The sequence below is a fragment of the Diabrotica virgifera genome, chromosome 2, assembly GCF_917563875.1.
Source record: "Diabrotica virgifera virgifera chromosome 2, PGI_DIABVI_V3a".
In the NCBI taxonomy this organism is placed as follows: Eukaryota; Metazoa; Arthropoda; class Insecta; order Coleoptera; family Chrysomelidae; genus Diabrotica; species Diabrotica virgifera.
This window is the reverse complement of record NC_065444.1, coordinates 276,705,603-276,721,076: the sequence shown is the minus strand read 5'-3', so window position 1 is coordinate 276,721,076 and position 15,474 is coordinate 276,705,603. Positions and strand designations below refer to the sequence as shown.

The 15,474-nt window shown below is 32.8% G+C and overlaps 2 protein-coding genes across 12 annotated transcripts in view; one reads left to right on the top strand and one right to left on the bottom strand.

Annotated features, from left to right (window-relative positions):
• LOC114338023 (disks large 1 tumor suppressor protein) overlaps window positions 1-15,474 on the bottom strand; it is a 1,799,868-nt gene that overhangs the window by 1,444,304 nt on the left and 340,090 nt on the right. The window lies entirely within an intron of this gene.
• Window positions 5,366-13,331, top strand: LOC126878446 (larval cuticle protein A1A-like). The gene is made up of 3 exons (XM_050644686.1): window positions 5,366-5,516; window positions 10,165-10,471; window positions 12,666-13,331. Exons 1-3 carry the CDS (start codon window positions 5,415-5,417, stop codon window positions 13,091-13,093), a joined length of 837 nt encoding a protein of 278 aa, XP_050500643.1. The 5' UTR covers window positions 5,366-5,414; the 3' UTR covers window positions 13,094-13,331.

Genomic DNA, 15,474 nt, shown 5'->3' with positions numbered 1-15,474 from the left:
ATAAAACAGTGAAAATTTAGGATTGTATGTATATTTTGGTTCTACATCGTATAAAATTAAGAAAAAAGACTTTGTTAAAAAAAATTTAAACAATTTCGGAGGGCAAGCCCCCTTCTCACTTAGGTAGATAGTACCACTTCAGAAACCATCCCGGGTTCATGCACAACAACTTTGATTAAGGTCATTTTACGATCAAATGCATGGTTTGTGAGTCTATAGGGTACATACATACATACAAACATTCATTTTTATTTATATAGATGTGATCTCATAAACCTTTGTGGAGGTTGGTGCAATCGGTTTGCTCCTCATTATATAAAAAAACTATTGCTTTTGCCAACCTTTCTAGAATGTCTCGCAGTATAGACATACGCAACGACAACGGATTTGGAGTTACGGATGCTGAAATATACAGGAGTTGGGTACAATATACGCGTACCTACATGTTTGATGGTAAACTGCTTTTCAGAAGTTTGTTTATAAAAATATGTAAGAAACAAAATATGCAAAAGATTAAAGATTAAACGTCTGTTGCTATATAATTATATAAACAATGTAAGATCGCTATTTAATTTTAAATTCTACAGGTGAGGATCGGTAGATTTTATGGAAAAGTGTCTTGTCTGCTATTAAAAAGAAATATCAGCCATGCCATAAACCTCCGCCACCAAACGGGTTCTACGTGAAACACAGTAGGGTGTAAATCATTCTCCGCGTCTTCTCCATACAAGTTCGCATCCGTCTGTAGATAGTTAGCAAAAACGGGATTCGTCAGAAAACATTACAACACTCCTTTGCTGTACAGTTCGGTCTATGTGACCATTAGTAAATCTCACCCTGTTAGCTCGATAAGCATCTGGTAATTTACGGCATGCTACTTTATGAGAATGTAAACCAATTTGATGCAGTACTGTTCTTATAGTTCGTGAAGAAGTATGAGTTCCTTGAGCTTCTAACAAACGACTAGTGAGAACATTTGATGTTTGTGAGCGATTCTGTAGTGAACTAACCTTTAAAAACGTTCGTCACTCTAATCTCTGAATATATTTTTTTGCGTGATTATGGTCTTTCAGTATATTCTCCAGTCTGACGACACTTCGTAAGTAAATGATGGACGGTACTTTTGGTAATATTCAAATGATTTGCAATATAACTAACTGATTGGTAACAAATCAATTGGAAGTTCTGTCCGACAAAATACAGGGAACGTTTTCGTAGTCTGACGTTCCAAATTTTTAATCTGTTCCACAGTTAAAACTTCCCCTGTTCCAGTGTTCCGGTACATCAAAGTTTGTCTGACTAGACACCGTTAAGCTATTATTCAGCTTGCTATTAATCAACTTTTTTTGGTACGCGGGATACAGGATTCTATCACTAATGAACAATGATCTGAATTTATCAGAATACACATGAAACTTATCGTAAATGCAAAAAAATTGTAAGAGGTCTGTTGCTAGTAAACAAGAAACAGTATCATTATTTGACAAATGTCAAAATTCTGTTTCTCTAGTGACATGATCATTTAAGAACTTTAAAAGGATTGTTTTTACTGTTATGAATGAACGTTTTTCAACGAAAGTTTTGTTTTCGTTTTTAAATTCTCAAGGACTATTCGTTCGTTCGTTTATGCGTTGCCTCTCCTGCAATACTTGAAGCCTATCTACCGATCGATTCGTATGTAATTTTGTCTCCTGAATCCAATTCTGAATACAGCATTTCGCTAAGTCGAACCATCTTCGATCATTTAACTGCATATCTACCATTTAACATTGCATTAATAAATAATTTAACATTTACATTAGTAAATTAATGAAGTTTATTTATTTCTTATTCGTAGTAATGGCAGATAAGGAAGATTTAGAATTCATGATGAGACGGTTATTTCTAACATATGAAGAGTGTGGCCTTTTTGGGGAAGAAAACATAATACTTATGCATCGGGAATGAAGTAGAAGATCTAATGGTTAACGAACATGACACAATAAAGGACTGTGAGGTATATAAATATTTGGGAACAATAATCGACAAGAGTGGTCGCATCGAAAAAAGATGAAGCAAAGGATGGTGAAAGAAAAAAGGGTGATTGGATGCCTAAACCCGATCCTATGGTCAAAAGAACAATCTAATCAAATAAAACATCTCATCTTTAACTCCATCTTTAAAAGTATAGCGCTCTATGAATGCGAAACATGGCAACGATACATATTCCAAAAAATACAAACTGACCAAATCAGAAATATAGTGGGAGTCAAGTCAACCATCGTAGATGAAATTCAAAGGAAACAACTGATCTGGTATGGTCATGTAAAACGAATGGACAACGACAGGCTGCCAAAACAGATTCTAAAATGGACGACAAGGGAAAGAAGGAAGAGAGGAAGACCGAAACAATCCTGGCTAGGCGTCATTCAGAAGGTAATGTCGGAAAGGAATATTCACTCTGGCGAATGGAACGACCAACGAAGCTGGAAACTGGGAACCGGAAGTCGAATAACGCTATAAATAACCGGGATAATAATAATGAGGTCGATTATCTCAAAAATGGTTTATCGAAATGTCGTTTTCAGATTTGAATTCAGGACACAAACTATATGTGAATCCATCAGTAGATATGCTCTAAGTATTGCAGGGACGGCAAGGCATAAACGAACAGAAAATACGAAAAGTTTTTGTATGGGAGTGTATATACATCCAAATGCAGAAAATTGTAACCTTAGTAACATAGTCATAATTTATGGCTGAAAGGGTTATTAAAACTTTTTTAAACGATTCTGATATACGCTAAATTTATCTGTGGGATATAAAATATATACGCAATTACTAACGTCTGTTTTATAACCATATTACTTTTTTTATCGAGTATCATTAACCTTTTTCTTGTAGCCAAAATACAAATTAATTCTTGATAGCTATAAATAAACAACAACCGTCAATATAAAAAACTGCATCGTATCGAGGAAATGACGGGTTACAATTACCCTCCATAAATCTTAATGAAAATTACCGGACCAGTTGACATTTCATTTCGCACAAAGGAGACTGCATGAACTTGACCACATTTTAAGCAGTTGTTGTCAGTTGTGTTTTCCTTCTTTTTATCCGACGAGTGGTGCAGTTTCAATCGGGTAATTAAGGTGAGTTGCATCACACAGTACGGGTGTAATATCAGAAATTCATCAAAAATGTAAAATTTACCTTTGAATCGAAATATATGTTATATCCTTACATTGCTATATTCGCTAAAATGCGACGATGCTGGAGAAAAATAAAGGAAACTCTTTATAGTTATACCGTTAAACCTAGTGGATTCACTGGGGAACAATTTGAAAAAAAAATTGTTAATTTTGATTTTGGAGTTGTTTTATTATGTATGCTGGCTTAAAAACTCTATTTAATTTTTCTGCTCCACGTCAAGTTCTTTCTTCAGTCCCCAGTTTAGCGTGGATCATAGGAAACACTAATAAAGGGACAAAATAAGTACTGAGGAAATATGGACAGATAAACAGATTCAATACGCCAGCCTTCGGCCTATTCCACTGCGACCTTTTCAGATGTATTATTCCTCTATCTCTAGATTACACTCTCCAGCCTGACCATTTTAAACTTTTTAATAACGTGGTGACTGAACCTTCCACATAGCTCTTTGTCGGTGGATTTTTTTTGTCAATATGCAAAGAACCTCAGATTTCCCAATCACTGAAACCAAATGTACTCTGTGCTGTTTCTTGCTCTACGTAACAAAATCTGCATAGACTATCTGCCAATACCATCAGCTTAAACTGTCTATTTAATTTACACTGTATTGTTAACAGTTTTACTATGGTTTTGACTGATTTCTGTCGTTATTAGGTCTGCTATAAATTTGGGCCAATGTTCTATAATTAACTGTTTCGACTGTCTTTGTCCTGCTACATTCCTACAATATTCCAGAGATTTGTGAGCTACCCACTCTCTTGTAGCCGTTCTTGTAGCCGCCTGCCTTTGTAACGCCGTAGAAGGATCCCGGTCCAATTAATGGCATTAATTAGCCTAGTTTGGCCATTTCATGGCCTACGTTTTCATTTTCCTTATGACTAGTGCCCCAGTACCCTGGCTACCGTAATCTTGCTATGCTCTCCTAGTTTATTTGGAGCACCCGTACAATCTCATCATCATCATCATGATCCAGATTCAACGGTCCATTGCTTAACATAGGCCTCTTCCTCCTGTTTCCAGCCCCGTCTATCTTGCGCCGCTCAAAATACTAGCTCAAAATTGACTTCTACAGAATTGAGTGCTTTAAGCGCTGCATGGTTATCTTTGAAGATGGTACCATGAAATCTTAAAGGTACTTGATGATACCCTTGAAGATAAACGCTACGTTATTTTCTACCTTGTTGTTTCTTTGCACGCAGTGATGGATTGCCGTTATATCCGCCTGAAAAATAGGAACATCCTTAGAGGGACTTATAGGGAAATGTATTCCTTGTTTTGTCCCTACTATACCTGCTTCTACACTCTCTGATATATTTCAGCTATGAGTGAAGTAGGTACCTTCTTGCAGTCCTTTCTGTCTGGTATTTTAATTTTGAATTTACTGTGAGAGATATATCTCGTAGCTGTTAAATTGATGTGTAATCTGTAATGCTGTATTTTTTGCGAAATTCATCATATTTGAGCAATAAGGAAATATGGAACCGGATAGAAGTATAATTTTCAATAACAAAATAATTGGAAAAGGGAGCACTACAATGGTAAGGTCATGTTCAAAGAATGGCAGGCTATAGATATCCAAAAAGAGTAATGGAATGAGAATGCGATCATTGTCAGAAGGTGGCTAGAAGGACCGAAAGTTGTAGAGGATTAAAACGGCGAATTGATAACGAGAAAATGCTGAAGAAGAAGAGGACAAAAATGCAGCATTTTTTTATTAAACAGAAATTTAATAGAAAGATCAGATAAAGAAGAATAAAAAGATTGGGAGAACTAGAATGTAGTGAGCGGAAGTGAGAAATAAAAGAAGATCCTTACGCAGAATTCAACTATTATGAATGCCTACACGCTGCGTACGGTACGGCATCAAAAAAAGAAGGAAACAATAGCTTTGAAAATAGTTATATTTTCCTATATATCTACGAAAGGAAGAGAGGTTGTAAATTTTACTAGAATGAGAAAATAAGAATATAATACAGTAATAGTGAGTACAAGTAAAAACAGTTTCGATATTAATAATAGATCGATAAAGACATTCATATATGTACCAAATATTTTTAAGATCTTCACGTCTTGAATTTTTGAATTTCAAACCAATCACCCGTACTACAATTGATACTGACCACACACTACACAATAATTCCTGACCTTTCCTCAAGGCGTGGTTGGTTGCAATTCGACCAAAACAAGAATGAAATTCGAAAAGACCAAATTGATCCAAAATGCAAGTGACACGTGATCGAAGTACTATAAAAAGTCGACAGCCGATCCATTGGGCACATTCGAATTCGTTCAACAGTTTCATCAACAAAATGGCTTTTAAGGTACGACATTTTTATTACTCTTAGTCCAAAATTTTTAAAATTTTTATGTCTTTTAATGCAAATTTTTTATTTTTTAACATTTTTTTTTGTTTTTTTTTCTGTATTTTTTTCTTGATTTTTTTACTATTACTTCCAGACTGTTTTTAAAATGTTATCCTAGTTTTTATTGTTTTTCCTTAATAGTACCATCATATTTTTAAATGATTTTAACTTAAAAAGTAATGTGGGTTGGATATTTTTTTTATTTTATTATTTTCTTCTTGACTTTTTAAATAATATTTTCTGACTATATTTCAACACGATTTCTTGGTTTTTTCTTATTTTTCCTGATAATCATCGTATTTTAAAATTATTTCCAGTTAAAAACTAATGTGGGTTTGCTATTTTTGTCTTTATTATTTTCTACTTGACCTTATTACTATGTATTATTTCCTGACTATTTTTAAACATGTTTTCTGAGCTTTTTCTTATTATACTACAACCATAATATTTAAATGATTTCTAGTTAAAAAGTACATAATGTGGTTTTGCAAATTTTCTTTATTATTTTCTTCTTGATCTGTATTATTTGTGTATTATTTTTTTCTTGGTATTAAATAATTTTCTATAAAAAAATAAATTTTAGATATTGGAGATTTTTGTACGATATTTTTAATGCTCAGTCAAAAACATTCAAAAATTTTTCAATTATTAACTTTTTTTTGTTTTTCAAAATTTTTTCTTATTTTTCTTTACTTCCATCATATTTTTAAACGAATTCTAGTTAAAAAGTAATGTAACGTTGCTGTTTCTTTCTTCGTTATTTTTCTTCTTCTTCCCCTACTTAGCGTATCTGACGTTATATGTCACTACAAGCAAATTTTTGTAGGCAAAAAATTGTCGCTTTTCATTCTTGCAGCATATTAGGCTCATCTCAATTTTTGCCATGTAATACGTTCGATAATGTATTCCACTCTACGAATTTCTTCGTTTATCAGTCTATTTCTCAAGCTTTTTAAAAGCATTAATATCTCTATGTTACGCTGTGTCTCTCTGCCGTATGTCATTAGTCATTATTATGTTTGATGACTGTCTTTTAAATTCTGATTTAAATTTTTTATTTCTCCATATGGTTTCATTCATGAAACCTGTGGCTCTCTTTACTCTATTCACTTTATCCTCCACTTCTGTTTCGAGCTTACCATAGCTAGATAGTGTGATGCCCAGATATTTAAACGCCATCACTTTTTCTATTACATATATGACCCTCCAGCTCCAATTTACATCTTATTGGATTTGCTGTATAACCATGAATTTTGTCTTTTTTGGAGTATTGGAGAAGACTTGGAAAAGACTGCAAAACTTGTACACACTTCTAAATAGGTCAAAACGGCAAATAGGTGTATGTTTTCAAAAAACTTTTGATAGTGTGTAAAAAATATATTTTATATCAGCTAAGTACTTTCAACACATAACGTGCCATCATCAGAGCTTCCTAAAAGGACATATTTAAGATAAGATTTTTTTCATATAAAAATGAGTGAAAGGTATTACGTCCTCTTAAAATATCTTCATAGGTACATTTTTTGGAGAATACATTTTTTGGAGAAATTAACATGTTAAATTTTCTGGCGGTTATATTACATTGGTGCAGCATACGTTGTAAATCAGCTTCATTGAGAGATTAGTTCGTCTGCATAGCACAAAATTTTAATTTGTTTTCTCTCATTTAGTACACTTTTTTAGTTTTTACTTTTTTACAATTTCGTCCATGATCAGATTGCATAATAGAGGACTCAGAGAATCCCCCTGTCTTATCCCATTGCCAAGTTCAATCAATTCAGTTAGTTTTTCTTCTGCTTTTACTTTTATTGTGTTGTTCTGGTAGATATTTTAGATTATTGTGATTATTTATAGAGGTGCGTCTCTTACGTATAATAAGCGGATACCGTTCTTTAATTTGACCCTGTCAAATGCTGTCTTAAGGTACACAAAACATATATTGCTGGTTTGTTGTATTCTAACAAATTCTCTTGAACTTGCATCTACCCGACCTAAAACCTTGTTGTTCTTTTCATTTTCCACTCCAATTCAACTCTCCAATTTCTATTTAGTTATATTTGTAAACTTTATGTTGTTTTGAAGCTATTTCCTTGTGGCATTTTTATAACTTTTTTTTTTCAATGGGAAATAAGCCACAATTTTACCAAAAAAAAATGATTTTGTTAACGTCTCGACGCCTAAGTCGAGTGTCGTTGTAGAAATACAAAATAATACTAAATTAAACAAAAATGTTGTTGCTTAGTAAAAATTCTTCTAATAATTTATTTAATCTGACTAATTTATATCGGCAATTCACACATGTATTATTATCCATTTTAAAGTAGAAGACTTTAAAATGATATTGCCAATATTGATGAGTTCCTGGGACGACTTTACTAAAAGACAGTTCATTTGATTACATGAAATCAACCCAACTCAAGAATATCTGCCACAAAAAGTCATAGCATTTGATCTGTCTTTAAAAAGACAACCACATGCAACGGTGGCAGTAAAATTCTCGCGTTAGAGACTCCATAGTAAATCACGAGAATTTTACTGCCACCGTTGCATTTGGTTGTCTTTTTAAAGACAGATCACATGCTATGATTTTTCTGGTAGATATTCTTGAGTTGGGTTGATTTCATGTAATCAAATAAACTATCTTTTAGTAAAGTCGTCCCAGGACCGCAACTCATCAATATTGGCAATATCATTTTAAAGTCTTCTACTTTAAAATGTATAATACCTGTCTGAATTGCCGATATAAATGAGTCAGATTAAATAAATTATTAGAAGAATTTTTTACTAAGCAACACCAATTTTGTTTAATTTAGTATTATTTTGTATTTGAACAACAATACCCAACTTGGGCGTCGAAACGTTAATAAAATAATTTTTTTGGTAAAATTGTGGCTTATTTCCCATTGAAAATAATTGATTCTAAACTTTATGTTGTGTTTGTGATTTTATTTTAAAAATATTTTATGAAATTATTCTAAATAGCGTTACCTTACATATCTAAAAGACTTTATGATAGGGTATTTGTTTGAAAATTACCAAATGGGCAGTCCAAAAACCTTCTTTATAATCAAGGCATATAAAAAATGTTAGACAAAGGCCTGAGATGTTTCATTAGACGTTGGCATTTCGCTGACGCAAAACTTTCTCCCCTCAAATTTCCTTTTCGAAATTAAACGAAAAGGGACGAAATTATTCGCTCATTTTCCAATTTTCCAAATAATTAATTTCATTAGCGTCTAATAATTTTATCATTACCCAAAATTTGCCGGTCTGTGTAAAACAAACTCGTGGATGGGTCCGGTATTTTACCGAGCAGTCAACTGGAATAGACAAATTTATTAATTAATTACAAACAACATTTTTTAATCCTGTTTCTTTTAAGTTTTTTTTCTGTAAGGGGTTTACAAACAGATGGTTTTATAATTTTGTTTTACTTCGTTTCATGTTTTTTAATCAAATAATAACAACTTATATCTCTATAATTCTTTATGGTTGATTTAGCTCGAAAAAGTTACTATTTATATCCTTTATTCTTTTGTTGCCTTTTTTGATAGAAATTTTGTGCTCCTCCTGCCTTTCACACTTTATTTGATAGTTTTCGTAACAAGTTGTAATTTAATATTTTCATTTTTAATTTATTTCTTAATGTTATCCCCATTTTTATTCTACATAATAATCTAATGTTCAATGTCATATACTTCTTTTATTATTTCTGTAATGATACGTAAAAAGGTCTTAAGAGGAAACAGTGGCGATCAACAGGTAGCGAAAACGCGTTCCAAGATTGCGGCTGTAATTTTGAATATTTTTTCGAGATATTTGGCACACGTATTCGTAATATAATAAAGAATGGCGGTACAGAGCCCAATTTGAAAAATATATTAATATGTGGAAATTACTCTGTAATTAAATACAATATTTAAAAAAAAACGAGCCTGCGTACCGCCATTAAGAAGAAAAAAAATACACTTTCTTCAAATAAATTTTTTATCCGATGCCTAGATTTTGTGTCATTTTGGAACTACTAATAAAATAAAAAATTTTAGTAGTTCCAAAATGACACAAAATCTAGACATCGGATAAAAAAGTTTATTTGAAGAAAGTGTATTTTTTTGTTCTCTTTAATGGCGGTACAGGCTCGTTTTTTTAATATTGTATTTATTTACAGAGTAATTTTCACATATTAATATATTTTTCAAATTGGTCTCTTTACTGCCATTCTTTATTATATTACGAATACGTGTGCCAAATATCTCGAAAAAATATTTAAAATTACAGCCGCAATCTTGGAACGCGTTTTTGCTACCTGTTGATCGCTACTGTATCACCTTAAGTATTAAAATAGAGACAAAAATCAGTCGATTTCTATTGTTTCTCGATGTTTATAACGTACTAAAAACCTTGCTCAAAATCGATATTTCTTTACTTCTACGTTCATTGGTTATTTACAGTCTTACCATACTAATTTTCCACATTTTAGAACAAAAGTCACTCTATAACTATTTTTATGCTTGCAGGTATTTTCGCTTTACGGAAAATTATAGATATATAACTATAGATTTGTTCATTTATTGTATACTTTTAAAACTAACAATTACAATTTTAGTTCGTAGTTTTGACCACTCTGCTCGCTGTCGCCCATGCAGGCCTTATTGGCGCACCCTTAGCGACTCCACTGGCAGCGCCCGTCTTCCATCATGCACCCATATCTTATGCAGCTCCTGCGATTTCTTACGGCGCTCCACTGGCTCCTGCTATTGCTAAAGTAGCTGTTGCTGCTCCAGTCGCCAAGGCTGTTGTTGCTGAGGAATACGATCCCAACCCACAGTACTCTTTCGGATACCAAGTGGAAGATGCCTTGACCGGAGACAGTAAGAGTCAAAGTGAAACCAGAAACGGAGATATCGTACAAGGTATGTAAAAACAAGACTAGAGTATTTAGTTTTTAACTGTTTTTATACGGTTTATTTTTCCTTTACCCATTTTTTTCATGCGTCTCTATTTTTGGCCATCGTTGTTAATTCTTCACTACTTGTCCCTTTATTGCTTCCTATTTCTTCGATCTAATCTATCTCTGAGTCTTCCCCTTCTCCTTTTCTACTACCTTAACTATTCTTCTTCCTATATTTGACTTATAATAAATTATACCTGACTTTACACTATAAATATATTCAAACCAGAAAATTTGCTTCTGTTTAATATTGTCAGTAATATGCTTCTGCTTTGTTTTTGTCTGCTATCTTCATTTCTTTTGTTGTACCATTTTGTGTTCCCGCGCATTTTTCTCTTCTTCTTATTCTTCTTCTTCTTCTTCTTCTTCTTCTTCTTCTTCTTCCTCTTCTTCTTATTCTTCTTCTTCTTCTTCTTATTCTTCTTCTTCTTCTTCTTCTTCTTCCTTCTTGTATGTAGGCTTTAAAGCCTGTTTCTTCTTCAATATTAGCCTCCTAAATGGTTTAAGTTATCGCACCATCTTTTTCTTGGTCTGCCAATAATTCTTCGTCCATTTGGTGACTTATCTCGTGCTATTCGTACTAGCCTATCCTCTGCCATTCTACTACTGTGTTCGTTCCACTCCTGTTTCCGTTTTGTCACCCATCCATTTATTAATACGGCCGATTAATGCGGCGTCGTCTGCATAACATAATATTTGGATTTCTTTGTTGCCCATTCTGTAACCATGAACTTTACTTACTGCTTCTATTATTTCGTCCATTATTATATTAAAGAGCAGTGGGCTTAATGCGTCACCTTGTCTGACTCCGCTTTGTACTGGTATAACCTGCGTTAGTTTTCCATTTATCTTTGCCTGTATTCGATTATGAAAGTGGATGTTTTCGATGGTTTGTATAATATTGATTGGTATGTTTCTTCTATAGAGTAAATGTAAGACGTCTTCGACTTGGATGCGATCGAAAGCCTTTGTCAGGTCTATAAAACATAGATAGTTTTTCTCAAATGTTTAATTGTGATTACATTGATTTTTGATTCATGTTTTTATGAATTGTCCAGTTTTTCCTTGCATATGCTATTATTGGCAGTGTTATCGTATTGTGAATTTTTCTCTCGTGGCCGAGTATTGCTGTATTAATTGTGTATCATAATTGCGTAGTTATTTCCTATTTTTGACATTTTCCCATCTATTTTGCCATCAGCCGTCACAATGCTGCCGAGATATTCGTGTTTTGTTATTTTTTCTAATATTATTCCATCACATTTAATCTTCTTATTGATTTACTGTTTGCTACCGGTAGGTACAATATCATCTGCGTAGAGTAAACTCTGTATCCAATCATTGTATTTAGGCCTTCTTCTTTAACTTTGAGGTTCTTTATAATACTGTCCATTATTGTGACGAACAAACATGGACTTACACTATATTCCTGTTTTATAACTTTATTTATTTTGAATTTATTGGATCTTTGGCTTTCTACTTCAATTTTTCCTCTGACTCTCTAGTATGTACTTTAAAAGATTCTGATTAATATTTTAGGAACTTCCAGTTATTCCAGATATTTTCATATTTTTTCGTGTTTAGCGAATCAAAAGCTACCTTTAAGTAAATATACATGTTGTCATTTGCCTGCGTATATTGCCTAAATGGTGCCTGTTCTACTTTTAGTTTTGATTCAACGTACTTTCTTAATTTTTCTCTATTCTAGATACAGTTTATAGTACAGATGTATAGTTTATTGCTAACTTAAGTTAGCCATATGGCTTTGTAGTTTTCACATTAAGTTTCTGCTCATTATTTATGAATTTATACATTTAAATTATTTTCCTATTCGTCAGGTATGTTTTGATTCTTTCAAGCTTCTTTGGAAATTGTCCTCAGCCTTTCCTTATTATTTTCCTCTAGATTTATGGCGCAGTTTCGTCCATCCTATAGGCTTTTCCTGTTTTGATTCTATTTATGGCTTCGTTCATTTCCTCTGTTCTTCTCTACGGTAAATTTTCCCTACTTCGTCTGCCTCTAATTATTCTTCTGCCTGTTCGCCGCAAAATAAAACTCGTTCCAACCTGTATTTAAATACCTTAGATTGTATTACAACTTATGCCAATGCTATTGTAAAGTAGAATCTATGTATTAAAAAATATATTATTTCGCAGGATCCTACTCATTGAACGATCCTGATGGCACCCGTCGTACCGTCGACTACACTGCTGATCCAATCAACGGTTTCAACGCTGTCGTACGCAAGGAACCTTTTGTAGCTAAAGCCGTAGTTGCTGCTCCCGCTGTCGCTAAGGTAGCCGCACCAGTAGCTTATGCTGCACCCGCGCAGGTACTCCACGCTGCTCCAGTACTTCACTCTGCTCCAGTACTTCACTCTGCTCCAGTACTTCACTCTGCTCCAGTACTTCACTCTGCTCCAGTACTTCATTCTGCTCCAGTACTTCACTCTGCTCCAGTACTTCACTCCGCTTCTGTACTTCACGCTGCCCCAGTAGCTAAATTCGCCGCACCCTTAGCATATGGTGCCCCTGTTGCCAAACTTGCTGCGCCTGTGGCTTACTCTACCTCTTTGATTCATTAAAAACATGCTCCTGTTGGATATTTTTAAAAAGCTCGAGGAAAATACTCAAGAAATAATAAACTAGTAAAAATTAAACTAAGTTAATTGAAATATTTTTTGAGAAACCATATTAAACAAAAATGGCTTTTACTTTTTTTCACTGTGTATGCTTTTTTACGGTAATAATATGGTGCCAGTAAAATATATTTCGTTCGAGCTTTTTAAAACTATCTACATGGTATAAATGGCTGTATGATAATTCCTTGTAGAAATAATTTATTTGTGAATAAATAAATCATGTAAAAAAATCAACTTTTATCAATTTACCTCATATAACTATAAATAGTTTTCTCTTTAAAAATTATGAAAATTTTTAGACTTTATAGAAAAAGCAAACAGTTTAACACGTACTTTTGACCAAATAGTTTGATATGACCCTTAGCTCTGTCAAAATAAAAAAAATAATATTAGGTTTCAACTTTGGACGTTTTCATAAAATTATCGTGATAGTTTTACTGAATCATTGATCAAAACGCCAAAGTTACCAAACAATGAGCTTTAGATCCTCCAAAAAGTCGCTGCGATAGAAAATTCTACTATTTTATTGAAAAGTGTTGAAACAGAATTTTTTTGACTTTCCAAATGAACGATATTTTATTTAAATAATAAAAAAACGTCGACATTAGAATTGGCATTAGAATAATAAAAAATAGATAAATAACCTCAAAATTTGCCCCCAAAAATAAGTTAAATACAGTAAGTCCTAGTTGAGTTAGTTATCTGCAATATTTTAAAATCTCAAGTAAAACACTGTAGACATTTTTGATGAATATTGAGGTTACAGTTTATATTATATCGTCGTCAACACAAGAAAATCTCGTAACTCCATTTTCCTTAATTTTTCAGGAGAGTTTCTTTTTCTTTTCTTAGCCTTATATCAAGGAGTTTGGATAGCTTTCCGTGGTAAAGTGTTTAAGGAATATTAACGGAATATCACTACGACCTTTTGCTGATTTTTTTTGAAATTACGAAAGAATAAAAAATTGATTATAAAATGAAATCTTTCTAATAAAAAAGATTCTAATGAATCATGAGTATATTGCCATTTCATTTAAAGTTTTTTCAAAGAATGTAAGATGCATCTCAAGACAGACTTTTTTAACTTCAAATCTTATATAAATGGTGACTTTAAGGTGTTCAAGAAAATTTTCATAGATTTGAGGATATCTTAGTAATTTAATTTCTAAAATAATTAAAGAAAACTAATTAAAAAAACTATTAATACACGTGGTTGTTTTACGATGGATGTATTATTGTGGATCAATCTATCAATCAAAGATAGAATAAAATTTTTATTTTTTTTAATATAACGGGGGCACATAAATTTGATCCCCCTGTACATTGACTTGTAACTATTTATTATAAGTAGTTTTTAAGAAGTGATTTATCGTTAGTAAGCTTTTTCCCTGAAAAATAGAACACATTAGGAAAGAAAGTGATATGAATATACCATTCAGGGTATTTGGAGATTATAACGATGTTTTGTTATGCACGAAGAGGCAAAGCCACATTAATTAGTTCTTAGGAAATTAATCTAAAAAAGTTTGGAATTTTAAATATGTTTGTTTAATGATAGGAATATTTAGATAATTTCCGGAAGGTCGTAAGTTTGGGTAGGAATATTTTTGAGAGAACGACTGTTTGTTTTCAAATAAAAAAAGAAGCTGGGGAGATAAATGTTTCTGATTGGATAGGCACTTTGGAATGGGGAAAGTTTTGTTTTGAATGTTGAGAGAGTTTTGGAAAGAGGAACTCATTATGTGATTGGCATCGCTGAAGAGCAGTCAACGTTTTCGTGGATAGTTAGATAGCAAGTACCAGTAGGTGTTTTGATAGTGGAGAATAGAGCTGAAAAGTGGAACGAGAGACAGATCAAATTGAGACGAAATACCTCTTTGATTCTGTATTATTGTGAGAAGGAGAGAAGAGAATTTTTGGAGTTTGTGTTTTGTTGGAGAATTTGTGCTGGTATGCTGATAGATTTGAAGCTTGAGAACAGAGAGGGCTTTGATGGGTAGCCTAGCATAGTCAACGAGGGAGAGCTGTATTGGGTCAAGAGAAGACATCAGAGTGAATGAAGCAAAAGGTCAGTCAATTTATGTGAAAGATATTTTTATGTTCGGAAACTAAAATTTTGAGTAAAAGCACATGAATTAAGATTCCAATATTTCGAAAAGTAAATAGGAAGTATAGGTAATTTTGCGAATACCTAAATTTGTTTGTTTAGCTTGTTTTATCAAAGTTATCGGGAACAAACCGATAAATTGTTTTTTTAACTAGAATAAATTTAAGTGGTAAAAATTTCATTCGGACAGCTGTGTCCACAGGTTTTAAATTTGATC

What these genes read in the sequence shown, in the direction of transcription:
- LOC126878446 (XM_050644686.1), top strand. Translation starts at nt 5,415, where the DNA reads ATGCAAGTGACACGTGATCGAAGTACTATAAAAAGTCGACAGCCGATC. An exon ending in TCAACAAAATGGCTTTTAAG is followed by an intron (nt 5,517 to 10,164) that starts GTACGACATTTT and finishes TTACAATTTTAG; the next exon opens with TTCGTAGTTTTGACCACTCT. An exon ending in AAACGGAGATATCGTACAAG is followed by an intron (nt 10,472 to 12,665) that starts GTATGTAAAAAC and finishes ATTATTTCGCAG; the next exon opens with GATCCTACTCATTGAACGAT.